Raw genomic sequence first — 20,751 nt, forward strand, 5'->3', positions numbered from 1 at the left:
GTGGCTGAGATTCCAGGATCAAACTCCATTACCTGGGATTAAATTTTATTAATTCATGTATCTTTGGCCACAAATTTGGTGATTTGTGTTCCACCAAATCACAGGCTTGTCAACCGTGGTGTTCCCCAGGAAAGTTCTGGCCTGTTCAGGGAACAGGAAGCTCTCCACCAATTTATTTTACTAACAATAACAATCATAATCATAATAATCACAATAACAGATAACACTTATTAATCAAGCATTGTTCCAGGTACTTTACATATATATACATATTAAGTCATTAATTCTCACAACTCTTGGAGATGGATATTGTTGTTATCCCCATTTTTGCAGGTGAGAAACTGAGTCACAGAGCACTGAAGGAAATTGCCCCAAGTGACGTGATTAGTAGGAGGCAGATTTGGGTAATGAACCCAGGCAATATGGCATTGGAGGTCATACTCTTAACCACAAAGGTAGGCTGCCTCCACTCCCCTAGAGTCTCCTCCAAGATGGTACTATGCGTTCTTCATTCACAGCTCCTATTAGAAGTTGTTTAGCGGTTAAAAGAAAGAATTCGGGTTTTGAAAACCTGAATTGCCTATTGTGTCCTTGTCACAGTACTAGTCATGGTACTAGTCATGGGGATACAGAGAAAAAGACAGACAGCTACAAGGAGCTCCCCACAGTCTATCAGGAAAACAGAAGAGTCAGCCAACACAGTCCATGGATGTGGCCAGGGGAAGCGGAGTACACAGTGGGAAGGGGCACTCGGCCAGCAGTCTGGGGGCCAGGACAGGATTCTTCTCTTTTTTTTTAGCTTAACTATTATTATTATTTAATTATCAAAGATTATAATTGTACAATATTGAGAGGTATAGAACAAAATACAATTATTGGAGGACAGTTGCTCTTCAATATTGTGTTAGCCTCTGCCACATATCAACACGACTCAGCGACATACATCCTCTCCCTCCTGAACTCCCTTCCATCTCCCTCCCCTTCCCACCACTCTAGGTTGTCACAGAACATTGGGTTGAGCTTCAGGACAGGATTCTTAATTTGAGTCTGCAACTAAACTCATCCTCTCACCCCTCAGTTGGACCAAAAGCTCTTAGTATTAGGAGCCCACAGCTGAGCCCATCAGTCTTGAGTCTACTAAAGATCAAAGTTTGAAAATTCAAAAAGCAGCATCAACAATTCTTTTTCCCTTTCTTTCCTCCTAGACAATGACTGGTTGTTGCCCTTTGATTCTCTTGTGCCTAATTAGATGCTGAAGAAGCTAACCAGGCTTCAGTTTAACTTGACTGGAATGATGAGTTTTACAGGATCTTGCAGACATGAAAAGTGAATTGGTACCCCCTTTTAGGTTTGAGTCTGTTCAGCAACATTCCAAAGCAACAGTTAATGGAAGCTACTGGAGGCTGAGCAGGTAGGCTACAATTCTGTTTATTTCTTTTATAAAAACCATGGTCAAATAGCCCAGAAATAGACCCGCATAAATATAGTCAACTGATTTTTGACAGAGGAGCAAAGGCAATACAATAGGATAATGATAGTGCTTTCAACAGATGGAGCTGGGACAACTGTACATCCACATGTGAAAAAATGAACATAGACTCAGACCTTACACCATCACAAAAGTTAACTCAAAATGATCACAGGCCTAAATGTAAAACACAAAGCTATAAAACTCCTGGAACAGAGGTCCTTGACGTCCAGGATCTAATGCCTGATGATCTGAGGTGGAGCTGATGTAATAATAATGATAGAAGTAAACCGTGCAATAAATAGAATGTGCTTGAATCATCCTGATACACCATGATGGTAATCATACCATGTGCTCCCCGCTGGTCCGTGGAAAAATTGTCTTCCATGAAGCTGGTTCCTGGTGCCGAAAAGGTTGGGAACCGCTTTTAGAAGATAACATAGGAGGAACCCTAAATGATGCTGGGTATGGTGTTGCCTTTTTAGATCCAACACCAGAGACAGACCATGAAAGAAATACTTAACAAGCTGGACTTCACTAAAATGAAAGATTTCTGTTCTGCAAAAGACAGTATCAAGAGAATGAGAAGAGAAATCACAGACTGGGAGAAATTGTTTGCAAAAGACACGTCTGATAAAGGACTGTTATCCAAAATATACAAAGAACTGTTAAAACTCAACAGTAAAAAAACAGACAACTTGATTTAAAAATGGGCCAAAGATCTTAATAGACATCTCACCAGAGAAGATACACAGATGATAAATAAGTGTGTGAAAAGTTGTTCCACATCATATCATCAGGGATATGCAAATTAAAACAATGAGATACCACTGTATTCCTATTAAAATGACCAAAATCCCAAACACTGACAACAAAGGCTAGCAAGGACGCAGAGCAACAGGAACTCTAATTACATTGCTGGTGAGAATGCAAAGTGGTACAGCCACTTGGGAAGACGGTTTGGTGGTTTCTTACAAAACTAAATGTTCTCACAATCTGGCAATCACACTCCTTGGTATTTGCCTAAATGAACTGAAAATGTATGACTACACAGAAACCTGTTCACAGATATTTATAGCAGCTTTATTCATAATTGCCAAAATTTGGAAGCAACCAAGATGTCCTTCGGTAGGTAAACGAATAAATAAACTGTGGTACATCCAGACATTAGTATATTATTCAGTATTAAAAAGAAACAAGCTAGCAAGCTCATGAAAAGACATGAAGGAAACTTAAATGCATATTACTAATTGAAATAAGCCTATCTGGAAAGGCTATATACTATGATTCCAATCATGTGACATTCCGGAAAAGGCAAAACTATTGCGACAGAAATAAGACTGTAAGGGTGTGGCAGGGAGAGATGAATAGGTAGAGCACAGAGGGTTGTTAGGGCAGTGAAAAATACTCTGTGTGATTATAATGATGGATACGCATCATTGTACTTTTCTCCAAACCTAGAGAAGGTACGACATCTAGAGAGAACTCCACGGTAAGCTAACAAATGTTTAATGCTGGACTTTGGGTGATTGTGATGTGTCAGTGTAGATTCATTCTTGGTAAAAAAAAAAAAATTACTTTCTCGTGAATGATGTTGATCATGGGGAAAGCTATGAATATATGGGGGCAAGAGGTGTACAAGAAATCTCTGTAGCTTCCTCTTAATTTTGCTGTAAACCTAAAACTTCTCTGAAAAAATAAAATATTTGTTAAAGGGTCAAATGAGTGAACACCAGACTCATGGACAGTGCAGGACATCAACTTGCAGCACTCGCCTGAACAAGGTATCAAAGTAGCTAGTACTGCTGCAGGAAAGTGTCTACTCTGGCACCCACAAGTGTACAAAGAACAGTGCACACACACGTGTGTATGCACAGGTGGGCCTATGGGTGGCAGAGTAGTTTCTTTATACAATTAAATTATTGCTGCAGGCTCCTCTTGTCTCTTTGGTGCATACCTAGCTCCTTTCAACTAGATCTTTTCTTGACAAAGTAACCACTACCAATAGGCTTTCTCCCACTTCACCACACGAAATATTACTTTTAATATAAGCCCCATCCAAAAAAAAAAAAAAAAAAACAACAACCCAGTTAATTTGTGGTTATTTGGATATAGATTTCCCCTTGGGATATACTATTTGTAACAAACGTTTAATGCTAATTTTAGTTTCTTCCCTTCAGTCATTACATTTTTGAAGGGTCTCCTTTTCCTACAGCTCAATGTTTGCCTCAAAAATGCTAACTATTTAAATTTTTATTAACCCAAGAAAGACCACAACTTGCCTCTCAACTGCCTCTTCAAAAGTCACAGTGCATTCAAAAGCCAAATACTTGACTTTTGAATCATCCCTTGTCTCAAATATCTATCCCTTTCATAAGCTTTAGGATTTCTGAGATATGAGCTATAAACCCCAGACTTCACCTCATAAGTCTCCAAACAACTTGACCTTACACGTTTACCATTCTCCCACTTACAAAATGAGGAAGCCAATCTCTTACCTACACTTTCCTCAAGGTTGTTCAGTCAAAAAGAGTAGAATCTCTGAACTCTCCAGAGCCCTGTATTAATGTATGTCATCTTCAGCATTGGTTGGGGGAGTAATAAACTTAATCCACCAATTTGAAACACTTTATCCATCCTTTTCATTATATGCATTCACATTCCCCCACAACAAAAGACACAGAATAACCTAAACCTCTTCTTACCAATTGGAGAAGGAAATGGCAACACGCTCCAGTATTCTTGCTTAGAGAATCCCGTGGACAGAGGAGCCTGGTGGGCTGCTGTCCATAGGGTCGCACAGAGTCGGACACGACTGAAGTGACTTAGCATGCATGCGTGCATTGGGGAAGGAAATGGTAATCCACTCCAGTGTTCTTGCCTGGAGAATCCCAGGGACAGAGGAGCCTGGTGGGCTGCCGTCTATGGGGTAGCACAGAGTCGGACATGACTGAAGTGACTTAGCAGTAGTAGCTTCTTACCAGTAGTGGAATACTGTATATATCATTATACAAATTTATTTAGGAACAGAGAGATTCCTTTGAATCTCAACATTTTCTTGGCTATGCAATCTTAAAAAAATTAAAAAGTGACCATTTCTACAATGGCTTCATGTTACAGTCTACACACTGGCCCACAAAGAAAGAGACTGGAGAAAGAATGTTCCTGCAAAAATCAACAAGGATTCCCAGCCCACATGGGAACTCCTGTGGAAGCTAGCACAGTAGTTCACACTTTGGTGTTTTTTTTTTTTCTTTCTTTCTTTTTTGTTAAAGAAGATAATATATTACAGAGACATCTTCAAAATTCACACCTGAGTTAAACATTTTGCTGGAAAATTCCACATTAAGGAGAGAAGAACATAATGCAAAAAAAGGAAAGGGCTATATACAGGTATGTTGCCAGCATAATTGTTGTGTGTTTGCTTTCGTGTTCCTCCTTCTGCAACAGGAGACAGGCGAGAGAAGGAGAAACACAGGGAAGGAGAGAAGAAACAAGTGTTCCTGAACTCTGGGGCAGACAAAGCAGACAGAAGAGCACCTGTGGGCAGGGAAATGTGCCAGGGGACTGAGTAAAGAGGAGGGAATTTGGATAACACGATTATGAATGGATTTGGTTCTAGAAAAGGGGACGAGGCTAAAGAGAAAGTGGGGGGAAATGAAAAGTTTGCTGAACAGAAAAAACATCAAAGCTTTGGTAGAGACATCAGATTCAAATCTTTTCACAGATTCTAGAATCAGTTCTCGGACTGTGGCTAAGTTCAGAGTCGAAACCCGTTCTCTCCCCTCTGGTAGTTTGGCACTAGGTGAATGGCTGTGCCCAGAATGAACTGGAGACGAGCTGGAGAATAATAAGAAGTCCTTTTTCAAAGGCCACTGCAGTAGGGAAACTGTCTGAAATATTTAGAGAAGGGCGCAGGCAAGGAAGGTAGAAATGACCAGGTCCTAGGAGGGATGTGCGTTTCAAGAGCTCTAGGAGTCAGCACACGGTTCAATCACAGTTTGGATCTCTGGAGGCCCTTGGTCCGAAGAAGACAAGAGTTTGGGTTCGTCCTCTTCCACTCTCTCTCCTGAAAGTAATCTGTCCATACAGAGAAGGCATGATTCCCTTCCTTCTGGTGGGGAATACAGGGCCAGGTGGCAGAGGAGAAACTTTTTGGTCTCAGTGGAGGTAGGTGGGATGACTCCATCGATACCAAGATCTAGAGGGAAGGAAGGAACGAGTCAATCAGACAGCTTCTAACCATGAGGAAAGACGGGAATAGGCAGTGAGCACTAGCAGGTACATATGGGGTTTTTTCTAGGGTGCTGAAAGTGTTCTAGAATCAGATATGGTGACAATTGCACCATCCTGTGAATATACTGAAAAGCATCGACTTGTACACTTGAAATTGGTAGATTTTATGGAATGTGAATTATATCTCAGAACAATTTTTTTTAAATGTCCGTTATATGTTTTCCTCTCTTCTTTTTGGTGGGGGTGGTTTAGGAGCTCCTAGCTTTGGGGGTATGCAACAGTTGGCCCTTAAGAGCTGGCTGCCTTGCCAAACAGTTTGGGTTTGGACAAACAGGTTCATTTCTTCAAACAAGCTCAGGTCTTTAATTGCCTGACTTGCAAATCTCTTGTTTTGTTCTGAACTGGGGAAGAAACCTCTTGAGGCATCCACTCTGGGAACACTTTTTAGAGGAGAATCTTTGCATCAAGGCTCTGGAGGCTGCTTCTGTCACTGCATCCCGGGTGGGAGCACAAGGTTAGGAGGGAGCACCCTTCCCCTCTCCCAGGGTGTCAGCCACACAGGGAAGCTCAGGCTCGGGGCAGAACGCCCCCACTGCAGCTGGAACTGGTGTGAAGGGGAGTTCTCCGAAGCCCAGTGAAGGACCTGTCCCTTTCCGACAGGAGTGTTTGGAAATTTCCACCCTCCCAGTGAGGATGGAAATTTTGGCTCTGTTGACATCAGGTCCTTGCCAGCACTGGCTGAGGCTTCTCTTTTAAATCCCACTCCAAAGGGATAGAGTCCAGTCTGGCTCGCCACCCCACCCTCTCCCTGCCTCCCCTGTGACAAGCCTTCTTCCCCAAGGTGTTGACCCTCAGATGCAGCTTCTCACGTGTCCCTTGGCCCTGGCGGAGGTGTCTTGGTGCTCTTCCCTCCACCTTACCCTGAAGAGTTAAAACTGGAGGAGGAGTTCACGGCCGCTTTGGAGTTATTTTGAGATGCAGTGGGGCTGCTGGCCTGGAGTCCTGAGCCTGGAGAAGATGGCCTGCTGTTGTTCCCAGGGGAACAGGATGACGTTACTGAGCATGAGGAGAGGCAGAAACAAGGGGGAATTAATGAGGCTGGCTCCAGGGACCTCGTGACCTTCAGGCACGTATCCCCCAAGGGGTCTCACCCTCTCCCTACTCCACTCCCGCCTCCACCCATCTGCCCACCTCCTATCATGGTAGCATCAACACCCGGCCCCAGGGGGCCCTCATCGTACACACTTCTCCTTAGCCCAGGCCCTGAGAGTGGCATGGCTGGTTCCACAAGTCCAAGACTTGCAAAACACAGGAAGGATGGATGCCAAAACCATCCCATTCCAGGGGCACACCCTGGGCTGGGTATATCCAGCCTGGGACCCAGGGGCGGGATGAGAAAGAGAACCAGAAGCTTCGGGAAGGAAGCGAGGAGGAGAGAAGGAAGAATGCTCGGGGAGGAAAAGAGAAGCTGAGAGCACACGTCAAGATGGCCAGCCTCTCTGGGGTTCCCATCTCCACATGGTACGTGGTCTTCCAGAAAGAGCACGGGAGGAGTCCCAGCCATCCACTAAAGAGCTCTGTGGCCTGTGGCAACTTGCTTCACTTCCCTGAAACCTCTTTGTGACCTCTGTAATATGGCAAATCTGGATAAAACTGAACTCCTGTATTCGGGTTTCCCAAACAGCATTCCGTGGATAAGGTGACATAGATTTCATCCTCCAAGCTAAGATGCTTTGAAGGGTCGAAGGCATTGGTATTGATAATGACATCAGCACAGGGGACCATCAGATACTGGGGCTGTCCTGGGCAAATCCAGACATATGATCACCCTATCTAATTCTTTGAAATACTTTTTGAAAAATAGAGTTCTGTAGAAAATTGGTTTAGAAAACCCTGCCTTCTGTTCAGCTCATTTTTATGTATAAGGCATTTGTACATAAACTGGGCCGAGAAGTGCAGCAATTAAAACAAAAACACTTGCTCAAACTTTACCTACTCAGCATTCCCCAAACTTACTTGATCATGGAAGACTTTTCCTTCTAGAAAAAATGTTAACATCTTCTGAAACACATTTTGGGAATGCTGAGGATGAGATGGTTGGATGGCATCACCGACTCGATGGACATGAGTTTGAGCAAGCTTTGGGAGTTGGTGATGGACAGGGAAGCCTGGTGTGCTGCAGTCCATGGGGCTGCAAAGAGTCGTACATGATTGAGCAACTGAACTGAACTGACTTAGGTCAATATGTTGCAGTTCTGTTATCCCATTATCTAAAAGAATGCTGCTGCTGCTGCTGCTAAGTCACTTCAGTCGTGTCCAACTCTGTGCGACCCCACAGATGGCAGCCCACTAGGCTCCACCATCCCTGGGATTCTCCAGGCAAGAACACTGGAGTGGGTTGCCATTTCCTTCTCCAATGAGTGAAAGTGAAGTCACACAGTAAGTGTCTGACTCTTCATGACCCCATGGACTGCATCCTACCAGGCTCCTCCGTCCATAGGATTTTCCAGGCAAGAGTACTGGAGTGGGTTGCCATTGCCTTCTCCAAAAAGAATGCTAGTAGACCTTATTTTTAGAGCTCACCTGTTCCAGACATGGTGCTGTGGACTGGAGGGACAGATAGGGGGCCCAGAGATCCAGAGGGAGAAACCTGAAAGGTGAGAGAAGCTTGTAAACATTCTCTTCCATTTCTGTGTCCATCTTCTGTAACTTCTCCCAGGCTGCTAGGCCATAGACTCCACAGAGATTAGGGCTCCACTTCCTGGATGGTTTCCTAATCCCAAACCAATGCCCTGTGTGCTGCGTCACAGGAAAGGCTCTGGACCATGTACACCACCCAGCTCCAGCTCTGCCCTGCTCCTACCACTCCCTGCAGACCCCAGGCCAGGGCCTCTCTGCAGTGTGACCCCTGGCAAGGCTGCCTGGGAACTGCCAGACCAAAGAGGCCTTGCTCAGATGCTCTGATGAGGAGAGGAGCATGCCTCCAGGATGCCGCTGTGGCTGACACTGCGGGATGGCTGCTTTATTTCCAGTCCTTTCTTCTTCCTTCTTAAAAGACCCCTGTGGGGACTTCCCTGGGGGTCCAGTGGTTAAGAATCCACCTTCCATTGCAGAGGATGCAGGTTTGATCCCTGGTTGGGGAACTGATATGCCATGGGGCAGTTAAGCCCACATGCTGCGCCTACTGAGCCCTCACACTGCCTCAAAGATCCCACATGATCAATGAAGACCCTGCATGCTGTAACTAAGATCTAATGCAGCCCAATAAATAAACATTAAAAAAAGAATAATGGAAATGCTTGTTTTTTATTTTTAAGACCCCTGCACTTGCTTGGGCAGGAGAGCTCAGCCCTAACCATCCTGACACAGGCTTCGCATCTTGATGCATGAGTGGACCATCCACTCTCCGGAGGTCCCTGGAGGAGACGAACTGTGTGAGGTCTCTGAAGCTTTGCATCTCGCCCTGGAGACCTCACAGCATCATCAACTCTGGACTGGGAAGGGACCTAAGATACTGTAGCTTAACCTTCCCACACAGTCCAGGAATCCCTACCCTCAGTATTACCATCCTAAATAGACACAGGGGCCCGACAGATCTGGGAGTGAGGCCTGGCTCCGCCACTGGCTGTGTAGCTGGGGCACGTTACTTAACCCTGCTGAGATTTGGTTTTCTCATCCGTAAAACAACAGTAACACCTCCCTCATATTTTCTTTTAATTAAGTTTAATGAGATAATGTCCATTAAGCTTCTAACTCAATGCCTGGCAAAGAGTACCTGGCTTGTTAAATGTTAGTTCCCTGCCTTCCTGCAGAAGCTGTCAACTCTTGTATGTCTTGAGCTGCTGTTTATCTCTTCACTGGAGCTGAACTCGGCATACTTTTCCTCCCCCTTCATCTTCTCATGCTGTCCTGGGACACTCGGATCAGCCTCCACCCAGGACCTCGTAGGGAGGTTCTGCTCAGGGAGCTGCGACTGGCCACCCCTGCCCTCCCCTAGTTTGGAACATCCCGTGCCGACAGGATGCAGCATGTACTCGATTCCTAATCAATCAGCAATGGTTCTGCTGCTTTCATTGACCTGCCCTTTCACAAGGAGCCTCTTTAGTAGGCTGGGGGCCCACGAAGGGTGGAGACAGGTGCGGGGCAGTGTGGTGAGAGATGCTATCAATAATCTCCCTCCCTCTTTTCCTCCACCCACCCCTTGCTGCCACACCCCAAGCCATTTGTCGTTGTTTTTAAATAAATAATTATTTAGTCACTGCAACCAGCTTCTTCTCTTCTATCTGGAGACAGGCTGTACATGTGCAAGCAGAGATATGGCTCTCCCTTTAAGTTTTTATATAAATAGTAGCATTCTGCCCACACTGCTCTGAATAATTTTGCCTTTTTTGCTTTCTTTCTTCTTCTTCCTTTTTTTTTTTTTTTTTTTTTTTTTTGCTTAACAGTATATCTTGGAGATTATTTCACACCAGAAGTAGAAGAAACTATGTCCCAGTCCCAAGGACAATGTTCCAGTGAGACCTGAGGAGAAGACCGGATTAGAGCATTTTCTCTACCCTCTTCCTTCAGGATGCAGGTTTGATCCCTGGTTGAGGAACTGATATGCCATGGGGCATATCAGTCCTATTCAGTCACTCAGTTGAGTCCGACTCTTTGCAACCACATGGACTGCAGCGTGCCAGGCTCCTCTGTCCTTCACTATCTCCTAGAGTTTGCTCAGATTCATGTCCATTGAGTCAGTGATGCCATCCAACGATCTCATCCTCAGCTACCCGCTTCTCCTCCTGCCTTCAAACTTTCCCAGCATCAGAGTCTTTTCCAATAAGTCTGCTCTTTGCATCATGTGGTCAAATTATTGGAGCTTCAGCATCAGTCCTTCCAATGAATACTCAGGGTTGTTTTCCTTTAGCATTGACTGCAAGTATTAATGTGACTATTTAACATCTTTCTCCCTGACTAGGCTGGAGACTTCATGAGGGGAGTGTGATGCTTGTGTGGTCCCCCGCTGGATCCTCAGTGTCTGCTGGAGCACCCAGAACTTGGCAGGTGCTCAGTATCCAATGCACGATGAGAACGGATGATGCTCCTTTATGGCTCTTCCATGCCTCCCACTTCTTTTCTCCACATTGGTGTTGCCAGCTCAGATTGAACTGAGGTGATAGCTACCTCCCAACTATTCTAGACAAAGCCCCATCTTTAAAGATTCCAAATCTCTCATGGCATGGTTCGGTTTCCTTCATGTGGCCTACAGTGCCCTACAGGATCTAGCCCGCCTACTGCTCCAGCCTCCTCATTCACACAGTCTCCCTCCCTGTGTTCCATTCCAACCTTCTGTGCTTCCTCTCCCTGCCCACCCCAGCCTCAGGGCCTTTGCACACACTGTTTCATCTGCAGAGAATGTTATTCCCAACACTCCCTCTGCCCCGCCATCCCGCTCCCCTTCCCCACCTCCAACTCAGACTTTTACCCCATTCGAGTCTACTCTTTCTTCTACCATCAACTTGACCATCATTCCAAAGAGAAGTCCCCAACACCTGGACTAGGTTGGTCCCTCAAATACCCTCACGCCTTCTCTGGAAGCTTCATCATAAATTACATTCTGTTTAATGCCTGTTTTCCTTGCTAGACTCTAAGCAGAGATCACCAATAACGATCCTGTGCACTGCCACATCTCAGTGCCAAATAGACGGTGTGTGCCCAATAAATATTTAAGAAATGGATGGTCAATGAACATCATATTGTCTCCAACTTCAAATTGTCAATGGCTCCTCATAGCTTCGAGGGTAATTTAGCATCCATGGCCCTCCATGATCCAGCTCTCATCAACCTCCTGTCTTTCTTAGCTCCAGCCAGAACAAAAAGCTTGTGGTTCCCCAGATGCATCATGTTGTTTTAGAATTCGTTGCCTCTCACAGACTATTCCTTCTGCTGGCTATGCTGTTATTTTTATGATTTCCCAATCTGTTCTCCAAACAAATTAGGGAGTCAGCTCTCCTGCATCCCGTCCTGATTTGGGGGTCTTTCATCGGTGTTCCCATGGCAATCCTTCAGGGCTCCTTACAGCTGCTTCACCCACTTCATTGCAATTTCTTGCCTTTTCTGGCTCCACCTTCTCATTTTCTCCCCTTGGTCCTCTTCCTTTGCCCAGCCTTCAAATGCTGGTGTTTCCCAGGGTTGAGATTTCGATTTTCTTCTTTGCTTCTTCTGTACAAATTACACAGGTGAGACCCTCCTGACCCAGGATGCCAACCACCACCTGTGCTTATGACTCCCCAGCTCACTTCTCTATCCTGGCTTTTCCTTTTGAACTCCAGACCCATTATTCCAAGTGCCCAGGGACTTTCCTACTTGGGTGACCCATAGGCCTTACTGTATATCATAATGGTGTAAAGAACTAAAATGGGACTTCTCTGGAGATCCGGTGGCTAAGACTCTGTGCTCCCAATGCAAGGGGCCCCAGGTTTGATCTCTGGTTAGGGAACTAGATTCCACATGCTGCAACTAAGACTCAGCACAGCCAGATTAAAAAAACAAAAGGAACTGAAATAGTTTTTTCCTACTCCTAAGCCAGCTCCTCCCCTACGTATAATTGTTCCATCATCGGCACCAGCTTCTACCCAGTCAGTCTGGCCTGAATGCAGAGAGGCATCCCAGAGTACTCTCTTCCCTTTATGGTTCTCCCTGCCCCCACCCAGTTTTCAAGCTATTAACCAAGACCTAATAATTCTACCTTCTAATTATCTCCTGAATCTCTCCCATGCCCCTCATTCTAACCAAATGGCTTTGCTTCGGCCCTCATCCTATCTTTACTGGATAACTGCAGTCACATCTAACTCATCTCTGAAACCAAGCCTGGTGCCTCTCAAGCCACCTTCTATGACTGCAGTCAGAGTGATGGTTCTAAAAAGCAAATTTGATCATGCCAGTGCCCTGCTTCAAATCCGTCAGCAATTCCCCAAGCCTTCACCTCCCTTACCCCTGCCCACAATCCCTTCCATCTGGCCCTTGCTGATCTATGCAGTCTTATCTGTCAACAGTCCTCCCCATGGAACCACCTGCTGTTCCGCGCCCTCTTCACCCTGCTTCCCACCACTGCACCATGGTTCTCCTACTTTCTCCTCTGGGAACTCTACCCGCTACACACTTACTTGCCTCTTCAGTCCTTCTTGTCTTTTAAGACTCAGCTCAGGCATTAATTATCTCCTTGGGGAAGCTTCCCTAACCACCACCTCCAGAGGCTTTGTTAGCTGCTACTCCTAGATTCTCTGAGAGAAACCATCGTGTTGTCTGCCATTTGATTATTTGTCTGTCTCCTCTGCTAGGCAGTGAGGTCCTCCGGGACAGGGGACAAATATTATTTATTTGTGTATCCCCAGCACTTGGTACAAAGAACAATACATAGTAGATGGTTGATCAATGTTTGGTGAAAGAATAAACAATAGTATGCCTTTATGAAATATGCCAGGACGAGGCTGGATTTCAGCCACCCTTGAGTGCTAGAAACATGGGGACACCATTATCCCCACCTCCCTTAATCTTCAACCTTCATCAATCCCAGGGATGGAGAAGATATTTTCTACCCTCCAGGCCTCCCAGTCTGCCTGAACTTCAAATTACTCCCAGCCCTGACTTCTCCCCTTGCATTCTAGATTCCTAGATATAACCATCTACTTGACACTTTCTCTTGGATGCCTAGGATGTTAAGTCTAATATAACCAGCTCTAAATTCTCTGCTCACCTCCCCACCCTTCAAACCTGTTCCTCTACAGTCTTTATAATCTCAAAAAATGGCAACACCTTCCAATCTGTTGCTCAGGTCAGAACCGTTGAGGTCATCTTGGCCTCATTTTTCATACTTCTGTCTGAGCTAACAACACACATTGTTGGCTTCATGGTGGAAATCCATTTAGAGTCCAACCACATCTCTCCCCACCATGCCCTCCACCCTAGCCCAAGCTTCCACCCCTCAAAGCCTGATTGTTTTAACTCTCTCAGGTGGTATCCTGCTTCCACACAGATTAATCTCCAAATGGCAGCCCGTGGCAGCTCTCTAGTGGTATCTTATTTCACTTAAGATGAAGGCCAGGGTCCTTTTGATGGCCTCTGAGACCTTTCCTTGGTGAATGGATTGCTGTTACTTCTCTGACTTCATCTCCCGCTCCTCACCACCTTCCTTGCTCTGCCCCGGTGACACTGGCTTCCGTGCTGTTCCTCAAACATGCCAGCTCTTCTCATTTTCTGGTCCCACTACCTGGAACAACTCTTTCCTCCAGATATTTATATTTCATTCCCTTTCAATACTTAGATCCCTGATAAAATCTTACTTTATCAGAGAGGCCTTCTCTCACCCCTCTACGGAAACACCAGCTCCTTACAATCACATTCTATCTCCTTATTCTTCTTTACTCTACTTTATATTATATATATTTGATATATAGTATCTCTTTGCTTATTTATTTACTCCATACTCCCCTACCCCCATCTTCCTTAGGATGGGGAAGATTCTTGGCCCTCCAGGCTTCCTCTTCCCCAGTGCTTGGCAGGCAGTTTGGCTCCTGGCCACTCACCAGCCGGGAACTGTACATGGGTGATTTGATGGGTGTGGCCACAGGGCAGTTGATTCGCTTCTCCTTTTGTCGTCGGTTGCAGAACCAGACCCTCACCACCTCCTTCTCCATGGACAACTGCTCTGCAATCATGGAGATCTCCTCAGAGCTGGGTTTGGGGTTCTACAGAAACCAAAGGGACAGAGCCATCAGGAGGAGAAGGGAACAGGACTAAGAATCAAAAGTGGGGGAGAGATGTTCCAGGAAGCAGGATAGAACAATAGATGGAGCAAAAGCTTTAGAATCAGACCTAAGATGGAATAGTGGTTTTAGCCCTTACTCTGTGGCCTCAGGAAACTTTCCCAACCTCTCTGAGCCTCAGTCTTACCATCTATGAAAAGCTAAGCTAAGTCACTTCAGTCGTGTCCGACTCTGCGCGACCCCATAGACAGTAGTCCACCAGGCTCCTCTGTCCCTGGGATTCTCCAGGCAAGAACACTGGAGTGGGTTGCCATTTCCTTCCCCAATGCATGCATGCATGCTAAGTCACTTCAGTCGTGTCCAACTCTGTGTGACCCTATTGGCAGCAGCCCACCAGGCTCCCCCATCCCTGGGATTCTCCAGGCAAGAACACTGGAGTGGGTTGCCATTTCCTTCTCCAACGCATGAAAGTGAAAAGTGAAAGTGAAGTCACTCAGTCGTGTCTGACTCCTAGCGACCCCATGGACTGCAGCCCACCAGGCTCCTCCGTCCATGGGATTTGCCAGGCAAGAGTACTGGAGTGGGGTGCCACTGCCTTCTCCAGAACCATCTATGAAAGGAGAGTAATAATGACTACTGTATAGGACTATTGTGGAGACTGAAGGAGAAAATGTGTGTCTACTGCCAAGTGCAGGGCCTGACACAGGGTGGAGGCTCTCCTCTCGCTTCTTATCCAGGAGAAGTTCTGAATAAAGAAGCTGATGAGCTTGGTGGGGCAGGCTGAATTCCCAGAACCCATGTTCCCCTCTTTCCTCATAATCTGAGGAAAACTTCTCTCAGCTGGTTTCTTCCTGCCTACCTCAGAATAGGAAATGCTAGTTAAAACACGTGGACTCATCAAGACTACAGAGGAGATAAGCATATGTGTGTGTGTGTGTGTGTTAGTCGATAAGTCATGTCTGACTCTTTGCGGCTCCATGGACTGTAGCCTGCCAGGCTCTTCTGTCCATGGGATTTCCCAGGCAAGAGTACTGCAGTGGGTTACCATTTCCTTCTCCATGGGATCTTCCCAACCCAGGGACTGAACCTGCATCTCTATGTCTCCTGCATTGGCAGGTGGATTCTTTCCCACTGAGCCATCAGGGAAGCACATACATTTGTATACATACTCAAAAATATATGTATATATCCATCACTCCTTTGTTTTGACCGCTTCCACCCCCAACTCAATCTCTGATCTTAGCCCCCTTTCTCTTCTTTCTACAGCCTCCCTTACTCTTGCTGCTCTGAGAAACTTCAGCAAAAGGAAAAGCCAACTCTCATCATCCTGCCAGCAGGATGCAGCCATCAAGTCCTCAGTCACATGCATGGGGGAATCTGCTGGGGAGGCTGCAGTCCTGGAGGCCTGGGGCCTGCGAGGTAGAACTAGGCCACGGGCACATTCTTGAGGGACCTGAGCGGTGTGGATGGAAACTCTGGAGGCCGGTCCCTAAGGGACTCTGATTAAAGGCTCTTTAGGCCACACATGTTTATCCCTCTTCTCTTCCCCGGCTCCCATGGGGCACATAACTGGTATTATTAGCTTCCACATATTGACTCCAGAGTACACTTTTGCTGCAAGTTCCAAACAATGTGTGTATGTAAAACGATCACAAATATTTAAGTGTATGTGAAGTGAAAGTGTTAGTTGCTCAGTCATGTCCGATTCTTTACAACTCCCTGGACTGTAGCCTGTCAGTCTCCTCTGTCCATGGGATTCTCCAGGCAACAATACTGGAGTGGGTTGCCATCTCCTTCTCCAGGGGATCTTCCTGACCCAGGGATCGAACCCAGGTCTCCTGCATTGCAGGCAGATTCTTTACCATCTGAGCCACCAGAGAAGCAAGTGTATGCCAAAGAAAGAAATAGAGGGACATACATAGATGACATTTGGTGGTGAATTTTTTTTCCTACTTCCCTGCATTTTCCAAGTTCTTTACAATGAATATTTATTTTACGTATATAATTTGAAAAATACAAAGCAATGTGAGGAAGGTAAAGAATATATACACAATGTCCTGGCTTTGCTTCCTTTATCCCAACTGGATACAGATACAATCCTCTCCACTAGGATTCTAGGTCCCAGTCTAAATCTTTAGGCTCAAGGGATCATGGGTACCAAATAGAGGTCAGAGCCAGCAGGGTCTGTGGAGGAGGAAGTTTCTGGAACCCAGCCTGTCACTCAAGCGCCTGGAGAAGGAGCAGGTCTCTGTTTCTGACCCTTTCCCAGGGCAGGTGTTGGGGGGCTCGGGGGGTGGTGCCCAAGGATCTGTGCGTGTATGCTCACCCTCCTGTGCAAGTCAGCCCACTTGCCCCCACCCCAAGGATCTGCTCACATCTTGAAATCTCTTCTCCAGAGTCAGACGGATGTTGGTCTCAATGCTGGTCCGCTTCTTCCTCTTCCTCCCGAACACCTCGCTGAGGGTGGGGTAAGAGTTGGGGGTGCTCATGGAGGGGTCCGACGGGGAGGATTCTGTGTGGAGCGGGACAGGAGAGGAGGCTCAGAGAGGGGAAGGCAGCCGGTGCAGGCTCTGTCTCCCTGGACTTGAGGTCCCATGACCCTCTCCCAGCAGGTCCACGGCCCCACCCCTCACAGGGGAGTACGAACAGCCCGAGAATCCTGCTTCTCCTTGCTGCTCTGGGCAAAGGTCCTCCACGCCTCCAGCGTTTGTGGTCATGGTTCAGGGGCACCCAGACATCAGCGGCATGTGTGGGTGTGAGTGGGTGAGGGCAGTGGCACTCACGGGTCTGTCTTTTACAAGGAGGCCTGGATGTGAATCCTGAGGGAAATGGGAACTGGGGTTTTGAGCTAAAAGCAATGGCCCTTGGAGGCCGGAGGCTGGTGTGAGGCCACTTCCTTTGCAGCGTGAGTGCTGCAGCTGAGGTGGTGTGAGGGGTCAACTGGGAGGGCCCTCCAGAAGCATTCAGGTGCAGACGGGGAGTCACGCCAGAAGAGATCTGCAAGGTCCTTTCCCAAAGATCCTAAGACTCTCTGGTCATCTCTCTCAGTTCAGCGCTCCAGTAAAACCTGCCAAAGGGACAGCCTGGTGGGGACGCTTCCTTACCCCCTCCCTTGTTTCCATGTGGAAGGACTTCCAAGAGGGTCCCACCCTTGGCTGCCCATCTCCCACTCTCCTCTTTATCCATAGTAACCACTGGGAAGTGAAGTGTTAGTCACTCAGTCATGTCTGACTTCTTGTGACACCATGGACTGTAGCCTGCCAGGCTCCTCTGTCCATGGGATTCTCCAGGTAAGAATACTGGAGTGAGTTGCCATTCCCTTCTCCAGGGTATTGACCCAGGGATCAAACCCGGGTCTCCTGCATTGCAGGCAGAATCTTTACCATCTGAGTCACCAGGGAAGCCCCATAGTAACCATTAACCCACACTATCTACAGACCAGAGCCCAGCCCCACCACTGGCTCTTCTCCCTCTCCACCAAGACCAGTGGTTCTCACCCTGGGATGACTTTGTACTACCCCCATCCTTCCCCCAGGGACGTCTGACACTATCTCGTGGCATTTTGGGTGTTACAACAGGGGGCAGGCATCTAGTGTATAGAGACCAAGGATGCTGCTAAATAGCCTATAATTCATGGGACAGCTTCCATGAAAAAGTACTGTCTGTCCCAAGATACTGCTGCTGCTGCTGCTGCTAAGTCGCTTCAGTCGTGTCCAACTCTGTGCGACCCCAGAGACGGCAGCTCACCAGGCTCCCCTGTCCCTGGGGTTCTCCAGGCAAGAACACTGGAGTGGGTTGCCGTTTCCTTCTCCAATGCATGAAAGTGAGAAGTGAAAGTGAAGTCACTCAGTCGTGTCCCACTCTGAGCGACCCCATGGACTACAGCCTACTAGGCTCCTCCGTCCATGGGATTTTCCAGGCAAGAGTACTGGAGTGGGGTGCCATCGCCTTCTCCATAGATACTGCTAATGCTGTGGTTAAGAACCCTGTCCCACACTGTTCCCTGACACCAAACTCTTCCATTCATTATTCCAAATGTTTTGCCCCTGGCTTATACCCTGGGCCTCCTGGAATTGCCTCCATGGCCACCACGCCTGACTGAATCCTCCTGCAAACCCCACTCCTGCTGGAACGCTTTCCCAAGTAACTTGCTGGCCTCTGAAAACCTACTCAAGGATTAGCCAGATAAATATCTTTTGTTGTGCCTGTTGCCTCCTCCTCCCAGCCATGAGACCCTGGAGAGCCCCCTTCCCTACCCCCCTGCTCTAGACCCAGTCCAGACAGTAGTCTGGGTGTGTTGGCTCTGGAGACCCCACCTTTGTCTCTGGTGAGTAGTCCTATGGTGAGGCCAGGCAGGTCCTGTCCCCGGTGTCTTATTTTTCTGTTGGTTCCAGACTCAGGAGGAGAGGAAAGGGCCCTGTGCGTTGACCACTGAAAGCCCCAGCATAGACCAGTCACCAGCCCCTTTCTGCGGACCTTCGAAGGCAGGGGGTCCCCCACCTCTGGGATCTAAAGCCTGATGATCTGAGGTGGAGCTGATGTAATCATAATAGACATAAGGTGCACAGTACATGTAATGCACTTGAATCATGCCGAAACCACTCCCCAACCCTGGGTCTGTGAAAAAATTGTCCTCCATGAAAACCAGTCCCGGGAGCCTAAAAGGTTGAGGACCACTGCTCTAAGGCACCATCCATCTTCATGTCCCCAAGGCCTACCTGCATCGTTCAGCCACTTCTCCAGCAGCGGCTTGAGCTTGCACATGTTCTTGAAGCTCAGATTGAGGGCCTCAAATCGTGAGATAGTTGTCTGGCTGAAGTCGTTACCATACAGCTTTCCCATGGCCAGACCCACATCTCCCTGCACGTGGGGGTGGAGAGGGAGGAACTTCATTGACAGGTCCCTTCTCCCCTTTGTCCACATCCCCCACCATCCTAGCTCCTCGCCACACCTTTTGAGCTCCCACCCATCACCCTGGCTCCCTTCCAGGTTTCTTCCTCTAAGATGGAAACCTGGTTACTTCTCTCCTTAGACTCTGAGTGGTGTGTGCCTTGCCTCTGGCTTGGCTCTCATTCCTTGCCCCCTCCACCAGCAGGGTCTCCGGCTTCCCTACCAATGGCAACTGTGCCCCATTGCTAGGGGATACAGGGGCACAATGGGTTTGCCCCGAACACCATGAGCTTGAGGTGCTCTTAAACCTACACTTAGGAAGTCCAGTCTCTACTCAGCCCAAGTTCTTCACCTCCTCAGTCCCAAACCAAACCTGTGTGAAGCCCAGCTTAATGCGCCTCTGCTTGAAGGTCTTGGCAAACTTCTCCAGCTCCTCTAGGTCACTGGGCTCGTCAGCTCCTCCAGCACTGGGGAGATGCTTGGGCACAGGGAGATGCTGAGATGCTTCCAGATGGGGTTCTAAAGAAGATCCTGGTAGCCCAGGGCGCCCAACTGCCTAAGAGGAGACACACACCAAGCTCACCCACAAACAGTCAACAGATGAAATGGCATTCTCTGAGCTTTTTGCACTAAAGCCCTGCTTAGAGGCTAACAGGTTAGATTCCTATTATGTCAGTGTTGTGGAAGTGGAAATTGGAGTTTCTGTGAAGGGACTGGGCTTCCCTGGTGGCTCAGTGGTAAAGAATCCCTGCCAATGCAGGAGATGCAGGTTTGATCCCTGGGTTGGGAAGATTCCCTAGAGAAGGAAATGGCAACCCACTCCAGTATACTTGCCTGGGAAATCCCATGGACAGAGGAGCCTGGTGGGCTACAGTCCATGAGGTTGCTCAGACATGGCTTAGCGACTAAACAACAACAACACGAAGGGACCAGCAGGAGCAGCTGGGGCAGAAACAGGAGTATGGGACAGGGCGGTGGTCTTTCTGGGCTTTAGTCTATGACTCACAGTTTGACTCTGAGCAGGTAACTTCCTCCTTTCAGTTTTTCACCGTAAAAGGAGCTAGCAGGGTTGTCTACAAAGATCCCCAAAACAAATCTCAAAATGGGATAAGGAGAAGGTTGTTTGTCTCGTCTGTTCTTTTCCACAAAGCAAAATGACTGAGGTGTTCAACAGGCATTAACTGAAGATAACAGAGGGCATCTGAGACTCATTATGTTAATGGAATTCCCATAAAATTCCAGACTATCGTGACCACCATTTTACTTTCTAAACCATCATTTTCTTTCATGAGAATATTTTGCTTTCTGCTTTTCTTTTTTTTTAAATCAAAGGTATTCCACTACTATCCAAGTGCCCCTTGATCGCATTCATGGTTGCCAGGAGATGTTCTTTCTTTAGCTTATGTTCAT

General features: G+C 47.2%; 1 protein-coding gene across 4 annotated transcripts in view; it reads right to left on the reverse strand.

Moving 5' to 3' along the window:
* Positions 1–4,804: 4,804 nt before the first annotated feature.
* Positions 4,805–20,751, reverse strand: part of POU2F3 (POU class 2 homeobox 3) — a 94,519-nt gene continuing 78,572 nt past the window's right edge. For all 4 annotated transcript variants that reach the window (XM_025266762.2, XM_025266759.2, XM_025266761.2 and 1 more), the window contains 7 exons: positions 19,715–19,897; positions 19,170–19,311; positions 16,827–16,963; positions 14,272–14,433; positions 8,288–8,354; positions 6,625–6,760; positions 4,805–5,669 (listed from right to left, as the gene is read on the reverse strand). In XM_025266762.2, coding sequence (XP_025122547.2) covers positions 5,630–5,669; positions 6,625–6,760; positions 8,288–8,354; positions 14,272–14,433; positions 16,827–16,963; positions 19,170–19,311; positions 19,715–19,897 — 867 coding nt within the window. In that variant the 3' untranslated portion in view covers positions 4,805–5,629. The remainder of the gene's footprint in view (positions 5,670–6,624; positions 6,761–8,287; positions 8,355–14,271; positions 14,434–16,826; positions 16,964–19,169; positions 19,312–19,714; positions 19,898–20,751) is intronic.

This window comes from Bubalus bubalis, chromosome 16, assembly GCF_019923935.1.
Source record: "Bubalus bubalis isolate 160015118507 breed Murrah chromosome 16, NDDB_SH_1, whole genome shotgun sequence".
Taxonomy (NCBI): domain Eukaryota; kingdom Metazoa; phylum Chordata; class Mammalia; order Artiodactyla; family Bovidae; genus Bubalus; species Bubalus bubalis.